This window comes from Papaver somniferum, chromosome 2, assembly GCF_003573695.1.
Source record: "Papaver somniferum cultivar HN1 chromosome 2, ASM357369v1, whole genome shotgun sequence".
Taxonomy (NCBI): domain Eukaryota; kingdom Viridiplantae; phylum Streptophyta; class Magnoliopsida; order Ranunculales; family Papaveraceae; genus Papaver; species Papaver somniferum.
The window spans coordinates 143,706,563-143,721,286 of NC_039359.1; the positions used below are offsets into that span (position 1 = coordinate 143,706,563).

At 37.0% G+C, this 14,724-nt stretch overlaps 1 protein-coding gene and 1 long non-coding RNA gene across 6 annotated transcripts; both read right to left on the reverse strand.

Annotated features, from left to right (window-relative positions):
- Positions 1–6,231: 6,231 nt before the first annotated feature.
- On the reverse strand, positions 6,232–9,075 carry LOC113354061. 5 transcript variants are annotated; one of them, XR_003361656.1, is made up of 6 exons: positions 8,891–9,075; positions 8,501–8,698; positions 8,321–8,400; positions 7,879–8,243; positions 7,146–7,183; positions 6,232–7,042 (listed from the first exon to the last, which is right to left on the reverse strand). It is a non-coding gene; the product is annotated as an uncharacterized LOC113354061 (long non-coding RNA). The 5 variants fall into 5 exon arrangements; XR_003361654.1 differs by having other exon boundaries at positions 6,232–7,183; positions 7,879–8,032; positions 8,161–8,243; positions 8,891–9,073; XR_003361653.1 differs by having other exon boundaries at positions 6,232–7,183; positions 7,879–8,032; positions 8,198–8,243; positions 8,891–9,072.
- A 393-nt stretch (positions 9,076–9,468) lies between these two features.
- LOC113354062 (UPF0587 protein C1orf123-like) lies at positions 9,469–12,401 on the reverse strand. The gene is made up of 4 exons (XM_026597508.1): positions 12,243–12,401; positions 12,040–12,147; positions 11,766–11,933; positions 9,469–9,787 (listed from the first exon to the last, which is right to left on the reverse strand). Exons 1-4 carry the CDS (start codon positions 12,342–12,344, stop codon positions 9,665–9,667), a joined length of 501 nt encoding a protein of 166 aa, XP_026453293.1. The 5' UTR covers positions 12,345–12,401; the 3' UTR covers positions 9,469–9,664.
- Between the last annotated feature and the right edge of the window lie 2,323 nt (positions 12,402–14,724).

Sequence of the window (14,724 nt, forward strand, 5' to 3'; positions counted from 1 at the left end):
TCCACTATGTAAAAATCCTATATATAAGACCAACCACCCTTGTGTTGAAGAGAGACTTTTTTGAGAGTTGAGGTAGAACTATAGGAGAGAGAAAATTATTTACTCCCCAAGTTAGGGTTTTATCTTCTTCTTTCTTATATTGATTTCTAAACTTAATGAGATCCTTATAAGTATTCTTCATGATGATTTCTTAGTTTGATATATAGATTATCTAAGGGGTGTAGTGTGAGATTTTTCACTACTACATTTTGGCGCTAGAATACAGCTTGGGGAAGAGATTACACCTGTTTGTGAAAGTTTCAAACTGATTTTTCGAAAATCTTTTATATTCTTGTTTTGGTGAAAGATTTTTGATTGTTTTTGTTGAGTTTAGGTTTACAAAACAAATGAGTTCGTAGGTTTGTTCTTGAGTATTCACTGATTTTGAACCTATGGAGTAACCCTAAGGGTTATATTTTTCAAAGATTTCTTATTATTTTTGTTTTCGTGAAGGATTTCGATTGTTTTCTTGGAATTCCAACATTTGGATTCCCTCATTCAAAACACAGTTTTCATTTAGGAAGGAAGTTTTGGTTTGCATAAACAGGCGAGAAAAACACTATTTCAGGAACACAAAATGGTGAGACAAGGATCTGTAGGAGAAAATCCAACACCGATTAGGATGAGTAGACGAATTGCAGGTAGAAGAAGAGGCGAAATCGCAGAGACATCAAGAAGGAGAGAGGAACAACAGATCTCGACCGGTCAGATCTCAGATCCATCAGGAACCAAGGGAGAACGATCAAAGAAACTATGATGAAGTAAGTGTTCACACTACAGATACATATACTGCAAAAGAAAACGAGGAAAGAACGCAGGAGGAAGGAATGGTAGGAGAAAACGAGGAGAACATGACCATTGCAGAGTTGAGACAAAGACTGAACGATGAAAGAAGGAGAGAGGAGGAAACACATGCGAACTTGATACGCCAGAATGATGAACTAAGACAAGAGAACCACAGACTGCAGGAACAAAGGTCAGAAACTAGATCCAGAAAAACACGTGCGAGCTCAAGATCAAGGACAAGTAGAAGTACCTCCAGACGAAGAAGATCTGATCACAAAAACGATGAACATAGGCAATTTATAGATAATAATTTGGCTAATAATCTTCAGGTAGGTGACAACATACAGGAGGAGCTTGAACGTAATCAAATAGAAGATCGATACATACAGGAAGGAGAGAATGAACCCAGGCGAGGACGTCGTAGAGAAGATAGACCGGAGAGAAACGGAGAATATAACCGCATCCAAGACGATTCAGAACAGGAAAATGACCCAGAACAAGCAAGGATGATACTCCATGGAAGACAGATGTTGAGGCGACAAAACGAGAGAGATAGAGCTGCACAAGATAACGAAAGGGACGAAAGAGACAAGCGAAAAAGGAGGAGATAAGAAGATGATCAACGAGAATTAGAGGAGGTCGTGCGTCAAAACAGGCATGAAAAAAGACTAAGACAGGTACGCTTGAAAAGGCCAGTGCAGCAACAAGAGAACCCATTCTTTAACGATGAAATCCTAAGATAAATAGCAGAACTAAGAGAGCTAATGGCTATGGGGAAAGATGGAGGAAGAAGGCAGCTAGAAGAGGCAATAGCAGAAGCAAAAAAGACGCCCTTCGCACGACGGATATAATTAGTAACAATACCCACGAAGTGTACACTACCCACATTTCCTAGTATCTTCGATGGATCTACATGCGCAATCCAACACATAAAGGCGTACAACTTAGCTTTATTACAATATGAAGATAAGGATGCGGTCTTATGCAAATATTTCCCAGCAAGCATCGTAGGAGAATCTTTAAAGTGGTTTGAAGGATTGCCATTAGAATCAATAATATCATTCCAGCACCTGCAAATTTTGTTCTTAAGACAATACATCAGCAACAATATGCTAAGGCCAGGAATCGAGAAAGTATTCAGTCTAAGGAGAAGAATGAATGAAAGCCTGCGAGCTGTGACAACCAGATGGATGACAATGTGTAGCGAAATGGCAGGACGAGTGGATGAAAGAAATCTCATTTTAGCATTCATCAATGCCCTATTTCCTACTGACTTGTTGTACACACAACGAATTTTGTGTTTATCATCGTTTCCATGGACACACAACGAATAACTGCAAGAACATACAACGGATCATATTCAAAATGATTGGACAATTAAAGCTTAACCACTTCCTAGATACACCACTACCTCCTCCACCCCCATCGCAACCAACAACAGATGGACAGACATCAGGAGCAGACAAAGGCAAAAACACCTTTCTCATAGAAGTGGAGCAAATGCCAAGAATTTACATTGTAACTCAATAATACACTCATCAAAAAGTACAGAAGACTTCCATGACAATGTGCTGAGTCGAGGATATGCGAGGGATGCTGAAGGAAAGGAAATACTGAATCTAGCAAAGATACCAAAGATCAAGGAATGGCAGAAGCATCCAATCACATTTAGCGCAGAATAAGTACCTGGAGGAGGCGAACTTCACGAGAGTCCGCTGGTGGTTAAACTGAAGATAATACCAAAAGAAAAGTTGGACAAAGGAGAAGGGGAAGAGGATGTCACATGGGCGATAAATAAGATACTAATTGACTCTGGGAGCTCGGCGGACATTCTGTTCTACCATACATACAAGAAGATGGGAGGAAAAGATGAAGACTTGATTCCTTCAACTTATAAAATATATGGCTTTAATGGATCAACCAACAAGACAAAATGGGAAGTTACCATGCGAATCCCTCTCAAGACAATCTCTACAGAAATAACATTTTGTGTCGTAGACGTCGAATCTCCATACAATGCATTAATTGGAAGACCGTGGTTACATAGCATTCTGGGTGTGGCTTCCACATATCATCAGTGTATCAAGTTTCCATTAACAAAGGCGTTGGAGTCATCAGAGGAGATGTTAATGAAGTGAAAACATGCAATGAAATTGATGTTGAGAAAAGTGAAGTTCGTGCGAGTAAGAGAAGAAATTGGAAGCGTGACGCATAAGAAAGTAAGCGATGAGAAAGATTTATGGTGAACTTCATATAAAAAGAAGGAGAAGTCGATGATCATCATAAAGGTGAGGAATCATCAAAGGAAGAAGATGATGGGATTGAAAAAGAGAACAAGGAAGGATCTAGTACAGGACAAATTCAGGTGAGGATGGTCAACATAGCAAAAAGGCATGAATACGCGAAGAAAAATGAAAGGGCGGAATTCCAACCAGGAGAGTTAGTCATGAGCCAAGTACCACCATATCGCAAGCAGGGGAGTAAGAAGAACTAAAAAGTAACATGGGCCGGACCTCATGTGGTGTAGAAATATGTTGGTAATGGAATGTACAAGTTAATGGAAAGAGATGGAAGAAATATGGAGAAAATGGAGAGTCTGCTCTATAACAAGAAATATCTAAAACAATATTACGGTTAATACGCGCGACAATATCAATTCAAATGTACTACCTATATGCGAAGTGGATGGAGAAGTAAAAGGGGCGAAGTAGTTAATAAATTATTATAAGTTATTAGTAAGATATTTTTATTTATGCGAATAAAGAAGAGAAAGGAAAATCAGAATTGTACAAGCAAAGATTATTAATAGAAAAGTTATGTTCCTTCTACAACACATACTCCTAACATGCAAGCAGAGAAACGACGAAAAAATAAGACCTCCAAAATAAGACCTCACTACGGGGCAACAAAATTAAAAACCTCTAACTAGGGAGGCTAGGTATCCAATTGTGGCGTGCATCCTAGTTCACACTTGTGCAAGAGGCAATATAAATAAGCCCTAACGCGTGTCATAATTGGGGAAAACCTAATAATGCATGGCTCGGGAGAAAGCCATACCAACCCTGGAACCTGAGTCATGGATATTAGAGGCGAAATAAAAGCCTATTTGGTAGAGACTCCTTAGTTGAAAGACTAAGGTACTAAGTTCTCTATCATGAAGTGTAGAAACTCGACCAGGGCTCCACGGAACACGGTCGAGTCAAGGGTGTCGGGGCATCTAGAGCGTACCTCACTGTTCTTGGTAAGTCCTGGCTATGATACACTCGGTCCTCAAGATACCCCACTTAATAAAAACACAAAGTAAATGAAAAGAACTAGAAATGAGTGAATTATAAGGAGAAATTTGTGAATCTAACTTATTAAATTCTAATAAGAAAGAACACCAAAATAAGACAAGTAACTACCAGATTAATCTTGCTAGGTTTCTTTTGATTTAATTTTGGAATAATTTGACTCTGGGTTCCAATTTTGTGACCAGTGTTGGGTTGGATCCTAGGAAATTCAATATTAGAGTTTGGGTCTTAGGACCGTTATTTACCGTCTTGATAGTTAAGAAAACAAAGACGAAAAAACAAACAAAACGATCTCTGAATTAACAAATACAAACAAAATAACAGAGACGAGATTTGAAATGATCACTTGTTTTTATCAAATTTCCATTAAAAAAAAGTCCAAGATAAGGTGAAAATATATTCATAAAAGTAAGGGATATTTTGACTTTGGGTCACAACAAAGCGATCAGAGTTGCGTCTGGGTTACCAAATAATTTTAATTAGAGTTTGGGTTACGAGACTGGTGTTGACCGTCTTGACCGTTAGTTAATCATTTAAAACAAAAAAAAAGTTAAATTTTCCAACTCTGTTAGGTGCCGTTAACATAGCTGTCACCACCACCACCTCCGGCTCAACCAGTACCACCTCCGCATCCTCAGTTCAAGCAACACCTCCATCGCCTCCGGCACCACATGCACCAATACCCAACACCCTTGCGGATTCAAATGAAATTAGTTAAACCAAAACAATAACAAGCAAAATCAACAAATAAATACTAAAACATATGAAATATTTCCCTCAGAACTTTCTACAAACATATGATGTGCAAGAACATGTGGTGAAGAGATTGAACAGGGGTATTTTTACGCAAGAATCCATAGCTTTCTTTACTGCAAACACAAATTTGATAAACACCGAACATTTCTAAACCCACATAAACACGAAATCTTTATTAATTTACAATCATTCATCATAAGAAAAATATTACGGACCACCACCACCCCTTCTATTCCATCCCATAACCTTTTGTTTTTTCATTTCAACACAACCCATAATTCAAAATATATCATTTCTTCGATTGAACTAGTTGATTTCACAGTATCATGGATAATTTATGAATCCCCAAGTGCCAATTTTCAGGGAGATAAAACCTTCAAAATCGCACAAACTAAACTCCCTCAAATCAAAAAATTGTGATTCACTAATTGAAATTGATAAGTAATTTACGTAAGAATCATAAACAAACAAGATCAGCAAGAACTTGTTTTGTTAGAAAAATTTTGGGAACTGAGATATGGTTGAGGTAGAAGGAAAGCGTTTGGTTTCCATTAGTAAAACTTAGGATTTTAGTGATGAATATAGTAGTCATCATGAAAGTGGAAGTTCTAGCGGAGGATGTTTAAGGTTTTGATGGAGGCGGTGAAACTGTAAAGAAGAGGTCGTGGAAGAGTTTTATATTTGGATTCACAAGTGTTATCTTCACCGGACTACGTTTAATGGTAAAGTTAGTAAATAATTTTAAATCCATGTTATAGTTAGTCATTTTACACATTTAACAGATTCTACTATTGTCAAGACGGTCCATGACCCAAATTCTAATTTAAATTTTCTGGTAACCTAAACGCAAATTTGGTCACTTTGTTGTGACCCAAAATCAAAATATCTCTCAAAATAAAGATTATACCACGTGTCTAGATAAAAAGATCCTGGCGAGGGTTTGTTCGCTGTTAGAGAAATGAGTATGAACTGTTCAAAGAGGTGTATAGAAATCTTAACATTCTCTCGACTTTTTACTATCTCCCTCTTTTCTCTCTCTAGAAATTCTCTCAAAAAATCACACAAATGAGTATAAAATTTTAGTGGGATGAAGCGAGATCAAATTCCCGCTAAAATAAAAAGCAGACAAATAATTCCCTGACTTTTATAGGTTGAACCGGAAATGTTCAATCAGGTGCGCCATTAGTGTCTTGGGTTAGTGCTAGCTGCTCGGTGGTATGGTACCTTTGTTATTGTACAGTATATGGATGAAGCTTCTTTATTTAAGTTAATTCAAAGAAGGTACAATAAGTACTGAGATAAGTATGAAGTTCTTATTCCTTAGTTTCAAAACGCGCACTAGTAATGGACCAGTACGAGTACAAATATATATATATATATAGACGAAGTACAAGCGTTGAGGAGAATTAGCCGACTATGATTAGGGATAAGTATTCCACTACTTGACACACGTCAATGTGTAGGTGTCTTTTCCTTGCTAATTTTGTGGGTCCCACAAGTAAATGTGTTGCCCGATGGATAGCCATCTAGCCAATCTTTATGTAACACTCCCCCTTGAATGATCCACCGTTCAGAAATATTGCCTCGTTAAAACTTTGCCAGAAAAATATGATATGACAAAAACTGACGGCTTTTAAAGTACTGGTGATGGTAGTCACGAGCTTTCTTCGTTGTTGAAACAACATCAGGAAAATCATTTAGGACAAAATCTGGGCGCCGCATCTCAAGAACCTCTATGGATATGCATCTCGTTAGATGGTGATCACCGTTCTAAGATTGTTATCTCATTAAAAACCTCGTCAGGAAAAACCCAGAGGGACAAAACCTGAACGTAGAAAAACATGAGTTCTCATAACAATGATAGATTTGCAGATATTGCCTCGTTAAAACCTTGCCCAAGAAAACCCAGAGGGATAAAAACCAGGACGAAGGAAAAAAGAGTACAACACGTCGAACTGCGGATAGTAGTGGACTCGCATGCCTCATTAAAACGTTGACAAGGAAAACCCAGTGGGATAAAACCTTGGCTAAGAAAAAAGAGTACACGGCGTAATGTCCAATATGCCCATATCCATAATCTTCCATGGCTTTACCCCTGATGAGTAGCCTCCAAATTTGATCATTGTGCCCAATTGTGCCTTGTTCATCTCCTTTGATGCATTTGTGGCCTGCTCATTTGTCCCTCAAATTACTTTGATCAGATCACCTTTTATCGCTGTTGATTATGTTGCTTGTTTTCTTGAAATAGTTTTACTGAGTTCGTTAAAGTACCTTATGCTGTTGATTTCTAGTGAATAGATATTTGCACCCTGCCGAAGTAAGAAATCTTAGTGTCAAAGTACATTTATGCTGAAAGTCAGAAATCTTAGTGAATAGATATTTGCACCCTGCTGAAGTAAGAAATCTTTGTCGAAGTACATTTATGTTGTTAATCTCTAGTGAACCTGAATGCTGGATAACGAAAGATGAAGAGACAAGTCGGATGTTTTTATATAATTGGTGTTAGAACACACGTTTTCTTACTGCAGTTATATAGGTTTTACAATAATTAGTTGATACTTTGTCTACTGCAAGGACTTCGTGGGAATAGCTGACTGTAGCAAGCTTATCTGATTTTTCCATAAAACAAACCAAAGTTGATGAGCTAACTAAACAATGTAGAGAGCTAACTTAACCTTGTGACTGGATATTGGTAGAAAAGTTCAAAGTCGGAAAGGAGAATATACATACCTTTCCAACTCAACTGTAAGAAAATGCATAAAATGCATATGATCAATCATATATTGGCAAAGTTGGATTAGGAAGAACATTTCTACTTATCTCATCAATGACTTCCCATATGTATTTTGATGTACGAATGATTACTCTAAACACTCTCTTAGTTTGTCTACATACAGTACCTAATCATTTTGATGTAAACTCAAACTAAATCAAGATAAAACGATTGTTATAAGGGAAGGTTTCTATTTTGTCATAAATAGATATGTTGAGACAGTGAACGTACATTGTAAAGCATACCCTTTCCAAACCACATTTTTTTCTTTTTCTTCTCTCGACTTGTCTATTATATTTCTTCCAGTCCAACCTTTAGTGATTCAGTTTGCCAACCATTTCTTTTAGATTTTCCGCCAGGATGCATCTCGTCTATCATCTTGCATCTTGTTTATCACAACATGCACCAAAAAATCAGATGGTAAGTCCACTCCACCAACTCAATATAAAAATTCACAATCACTAAGCAAAAACTACATTGACCATCAACCATAGCATATATTGTTCAGTTTACTTCAAAAGAAACTTTCGAGTGAAAATGTTATTTTTACTCTTTCATCCAATTTGACTTTAGTCTTTTTCTCAGTTTCAAATAACCTGCAACACAGATAAGTAGAAATGAGTGTCATTTTTGTCTTAACAAAAATAAATACTTCAAAATTTTCAGCACAAACCCTAAACTGATCAGCTAAGAAAAACTCCACCATGTTTGCAACAGCAAGCATGTCTCTTGGTTCGGTTAATTAGTGTCCAACTACAATGCATTAGAAATCAATTCAGATACGATTTTATGCTAAGACAAATTTAACCAAAAGACCATATCAATACATAACTGAGGAAACCTAGTTTCTTACCTGAGAATTAGAGCGACCACAATCAAATCAGAGGAAATAGGATATTTTAGTTTAGGGTTTATTTATCTCTTGGCAAACCCCAAGATTTTAGTTTCGCTTATGAAGCAAGTTTGCAACAACCAAATCTGTATGCACGACCCGAATTTCTAAACAGCGCCACCAACCTCATCTATATCTTGTAGCTTTATGTATAATCACCTGTTATAAGAAGAAGAAAAAGAAACCAGCTGAGAGAACGGAGAGGAAAGAATGAAAATAAGGAGATGAAAGAGGATATAATTAATAAATATCGATCAAAAAAATAAAGAACAAACACACCATAGATACAATAACTACTACGTGATGATCTGAAAATAAATTAAAATTGAAAGACAGGCAAAATAACTTCACTTGAATCGTTAATGATGATTTGTTTCGTAGAGAAGAAAACCTAGGCTCGTTCCTAGCGTTTTTTTTATTTTTTTTTTTCGGGATGATGAATATAAAATTGGTTATTTTTTGTGAGGGAATTCCTTTTTTTCCTCTCCTTTGAGGAAAAGTGAAACGAAACAGAACAATTTTATGAGTGGGTGAGGGTCACCGCTCAACGTGGAGCCTTATGAACTTAGAATTTTAAAGGAGTTGGATAACTTTTCTTTGTTAGGACCGGGGTTATAAATAGAACATATATTGGACTTGGCTTCTTCTGATCCCAGTGCTCCCTACACAGTTGTTGTTTTCCATGGACAAGCAATCAGCATCAGCTGTGAGAAGTGATGTCCACCGATTCCAATGGCAGCACCTTGGCTTGTTTTTCCACATGGGAAAGGTGGAAAATTTCAGAGTTTTAATAGAAATTGCATCAAGTCTATACCTGAGATGCAAGGAAAGGCTTATTTTCATAAAACTTGTCATCAAGGATGGCTTATTGTTATTGGTAATGTGGAAGATACTGCTGAGTATTCTGTGGCTAACTCAAATGTAGATGATTGTTTCTTGTGGAAGCGTATATCATCCGAAACTATTCAATTGTAATACAAACTACAATACTCAAATAAGATAAGTCCAAATCTCAGAAGCATTCTAAAGTTTCTTGTTTGCGATGAAATTGATAAACCTTAAACGTAACTAATAATACACATTATAATAGTTTTTGTTAAATCCATATCATATTACTTCTTCATTTTACTTGAGGATTTCAAACTTGGACTTGAGGTTAGAAATCATAACTGGGACTTGCCCCTTCTCGCAATATTCTGAAAACTCCCCGCTCGACAAGTCAATGCCTTCGTACTTGGTTCCATCCGTCTGTAACAAAACCATATTAAGATCAGAATGAGGTTTGATACATTTGGCCATGAATTCAATATAACAACTCTGCTAACAAACTCAAAGAGTCCAAATTGTATAAACAATGAGATGCAACTGAAAGTATACGAGGCACGAAAAAGGAGAATTTCCCAGCCAATTTCAAAGTGACAACTAGCTCTAGTTCTCATCTTGTTCATATTACATATTCAATATTGTAAGTCAAATTTCTAGTGACATTCAATATTATGTCACAAACGTGCATGAATATGTAAGAAGTTAAGAATAAGAGCACAGCCACAGGCAAATTAAAGAGACATCAATTCATTTTCACCGATTCTTATTCCTCAACATAATACTAACATGCTGTAGATATGGAGAAACAATATATACCCGAACACTCTACCCGCTAGCCTATTATCGCTGAATTCATTAAATGAAAATACCCTAACTGCATTATGATGCAGATTGCAGACCACAAACATCTAATGAGGTCTACATCATTCACTCAGTAACCCTTACTTGATAGTCAAACAATACAATAGGTACATATCAGCACAGATGTTATCATATTACCTGTTTTAACCATTCTAATCCCACACGCTAAAAAGGTAAATGATACTCAAACACACATCTTTAAGTTGGGAACTTCAACAAACTGATCCAGTGTTTCCTAACTGGATCAGCCTCGTAATTTATGATTTTTGGAATCCAATTTGATATCAGGAAAAATCCAGACTTCATAATCAACTCAAACGGTACAATGTCCATGTCTTATACTTGGTCAGGGTAGTGTTACTTCTATGATTTGAGTTCTCTCGTCTCAACACAAAACAAAGTTACAAAAAAAAAAAAAAATTATACCAATGTGGACCAAATAATTACAAATGAATCAAATACCTAAGTTCGAGCTTAAATAACACATAAAACAATACTGTTGCAGTTTCCCAGTTTCTAAGGAATTTTCAGACATTTTTTCCTATCATAAAAACAAAGAGACCCATGACATAAAACATCTACAGTGAAAAAGAAGAACACTTACAGACTGAACTTTCCACCCATCTCCAAAAGCAAGTTAAGAATAAGAGCACAGCCGCAGGTATGGAAATCAGAGAGAGGATATGTACCACTTACATCAATTCACTTTCACCTAATCTAATTCCTCAACAGAATACTACTAACAAGCTGTAAATACAGAGAAACAATAAATACCCAAACACTCTACCAGCTAGCCTATTGATAGCTAAATTCATTAAATGAAAACACCTCAACTGAACTATGATGCAGATTCAAGACCACATACATCTATTATGGCATCATTCACTCAATAACTCTTACTAGCCAAACCATACAATAGGTACATATCAGCACACATGTTATCATATTACCTATTTTAACCATTCTATTCCCACGCGTTAATAAAGTAAAAATATACTCAAATGCACACCTTTCTTCAGTTAGGAACTTCAAAGAACTGATTCAGTGTTTCCTAACTGGATCAGCCTTATAATTGATGATCTTTGGAATCCAATTTCATATCAGAAAAAGAACCAGACTTTTCACATGGTTCAGTTGGAGCTCAAATTCTCGACGTTTAGCTTCTCAGTGAGAACACTCAAATGGTACATTGTCAATGTCTTATACTTGGCTAGGGTAGTGAAACTTCTATGATTTGAGTTCTCTGGCAACACCGGTCTCAACACAAAACAAAGTTACTAAAAAAATAAATCATACCAATGTGGACCAATTGATTTCTTCTACAACACGGAAAACAGCAGTTACAAATGAATCAAATACCCAAGTTCAAGCTTAAATAGACATGTGAAACAGTACTATTGCAGTTCGCCAGTTTCTAAGGAATTCAGACACTTTTTTCTCTGAAAACTTGCAGCAAAACACTTACATTCATGAATTCTACGATCATAAAAACAAAGAGACAATGGCATAAAAAATCTATAGTGATAAGAAGAACACTTACTGACTGAACTTTCCACCCATCTCCAAAAGCAAATTCAACTGGTTCAATTCCCCTGCAGTCAAACAACATCAACGGCACGTATTCCTCCGTTTCACCAGCTTCAAGTGTCAATGGACGACCTTTTCCTGGTATCATTGTGATATTTCCTTCTCTCCCACAGAATTTACACTGCCAACATAAAAATCAACACAAACCCGATTTCAAAACCCTAACCAATTCAGTAATTCATTAGAAAAACATCAATTTCAACAATTTCAAGTGAAAACAATAATACCTTTTGGACAAGATTAGTAGTTCCTCTACTCTTAGGAATAGATACTGTATCAGACAATACTAAACATGTTTCTTTTGGGCTTACTTCTCCACAATTCCCACATTTAATCTACACAGGAAAATCAAGAAATCAGATATCACAAAGCTGATTCAAGAATAAGAGCCCCCAAACCCTAAATTTTGAGATGAGAAAGGAAAACAGACCTTGATGTAAAAGGGAAAGTTAGCATCATCACAACCGCCTTGTGGTTGAAGATCAGTTAAATTATCAAGTTCACCGGTGATCATCAAGACCAAGTTCACCATTTTTTTTCTTAAAGATTACAAAGAGAAAACCAGACACTTAAAAAGTTTAAGAACCAATTTGTGCGATGAGGGTGGTTTTCACTCGGTGAACCCCTATGGCCCTTGTGGGCGGCCCGAACCTAGAGTGGTTTTCACTCAGTGAATTCCTATGGCCCTTGTGTGTGGCCCGAACCAATAGAGATTAGGAAGAATGTCAAATTGGGGGATAAAAAAAGGAATTGGGGATATAAGAAAAGGACAAAAATTGGATCCAGATATCAATTCGGGGTCACCCCTTATCTAAGTATTTTACGTATTGCCTAATCTACCCCTCACTAATCAGGATTAGTGATTAATAATAATTAGTAAAATCATAAGATTTTTGATAAATGATTAGTGTGTGTTTTATTTGAATTTGGGTGAGTGAGGTGAGAGTAGAAGGAGGAAAAATATTTTTGAGTGGAATTTTTTTGTGAAAATGGAAGATGATTGTGAGGAGAGAATTGCAGCTGCTGAATCTTTAGCTCTACTACAACAAGAAGCTAACGACAACAACTCTCAATTGCAACTCTTTGTTAAGCCAACACCCTTGAATGATGATTTTGACGAGTATGGAAGGCTTTTCGAAGAAGCTACACAAGAAAGTAAACTTGCACAACATGCAAGCATCCCCAATACACAGGTAAAGCTGCTAGGAGGTTGAAAAATCGATTTTTTCTTTAAACCCGCCATTTTTTCAACTGTAAAACCTCGGTGCCGGCATGGTCATAGTATGAATATCATGCCGGCAGACGCGTTATCGGCATGGTATTCATACTACGACCATGCCGGTAAAGCGATATCCCCCATTTTGAATATTGATCTGGCATAATATTCTACCAAAAAACTATGCCGGTACGCAGTTAACTTTTTTACCTACCAAGGAATATACTACGGAATATTAAACCGGCATGGGTTCATTGATAGGTTACCATGCCGGAACTGCATGAAAAACATACATGAAACATTTCCATCTAAAATCAAAAACCGGCATGGAAAAATAAATAAACATCAACGCCGGAACTCGGTACCGGCGTGGTACCATCAATACCGAGAACGTCGGCAGCGGAACCGGCGTTGTTAAGTTTCAAATTTACAATGCCGGTACCTACCAAAAAACAAACAGGAATAAATGTTTTCCAAAGCTAAATGCCGGCATTACATATCAATTAATTTTAATGCCGGAAGCATGTACCGGCTTGGGAAAATAAATTACGAGAATACCAACACCTTTCCTTCCGGCGTTGCTGTCTAATGAATATTGTATACCGGAATATGTTTCAAATTTGGTCTTCAGTTTTGGCTAAGTTCGACTATGCCGGAACATTGGTCGAGCATGTCGGTACGGGTTTCCGGCATAGTGTTTTAATTTCGTTTGGAACTAATTTTCATTCGATCTTTAGGTGGTGACATATATTGAACCAACAAATGCAAAGCCGCTTTGTCGGAATACTATAAAATACCTCCGGTATGTGACCAAAGAATACTTTACTAATGGATTGGTAGTAATGAACCTTCTAATGAATGTGAAATTGATCTTATGTAGGGAATAATATATCGAAATGAAGCAATCGCTTGGGCTAAAGAGACGGCTCTTAAGAACATGTGTGTGTTGGTGAGGAATACCGAAGGTTCAAAGAGGCGTTTTGAGATGGATTGCGAGAGAAGTGGGAAATACAAAGAGAAGAATAGCCATAAAATAAAGGATTATGTATATCCAAAGAAGACTAATAGGGTATACAAGACTCGTACGAGGAAGAATAATTGCCCGTTTAAGCTTGTATTCCGTTTAAATGACATGAACAATTGGGATTGTGAGGTTTTGTGTGACTGTCATAACCACCGGGATCCGAAAGATTTTGTTGGCCACTCCCTAGTTGCGAAGCTAAAACCTCATGAGTTCGAGGATGTAAAGAGATTGACCAAAGCACTTATCAAACCGAGACAAATTCTCAGAGGCTTCAAGGAAAAGGATGAGTCCAATGTGTCTTTTTTACATACAATCTATAACGCACAAGCAACTATTAGAAGGGTAGAATGGGAAGGGAGGTCCGTTATGCAAGAATTTGAGAAGATGGCTTGGGATTACAACTACACGCGTATCATTAAAAGAGGACCGGACGAGAAGCCCCTTCAAATATTCATTTCACATCCTTTGCTTTCACAATTGGCAAATACATGTTGTGGTGCTCTTTTGATGGATTGTACCTACAAGACAAACAAATACAATATGTCGTTGTTCAACATCGTGGGGAAAACCTCGGACAAGGTAACATTCACATTGGCTTGGTGTTTAATGGAAAACGAGAGGGACTATAATTATCATTGGGCATTACGACAATTGAAATTATTCTTCCGGGAA

Bases quoted from the DNA above. Each gene is read 5' to 3' on its own strand.
- LOC113354062 (XM_026597508.1), bottom strand. From the start codon at position 12,344: ATGGTGAACTTGGTCTTGATGATCACCGGTGAACTTGATAATTTAACT. The intron at 12,148-12,242 runs GTCTGTTTTCCT...TTTCCTGTGTAG, and splicing joins ACTTTCCCTTTTACATCAAG to ATTAAATGTGGGAATTGTGG. The intron at 11,934-12,039 runs GTATTATTGTTT...TTATGTTGGCAG, and splicing joins CTACTAATCTTGTCCAAAAG to TGTAAATTCTGTGGGAGAGA.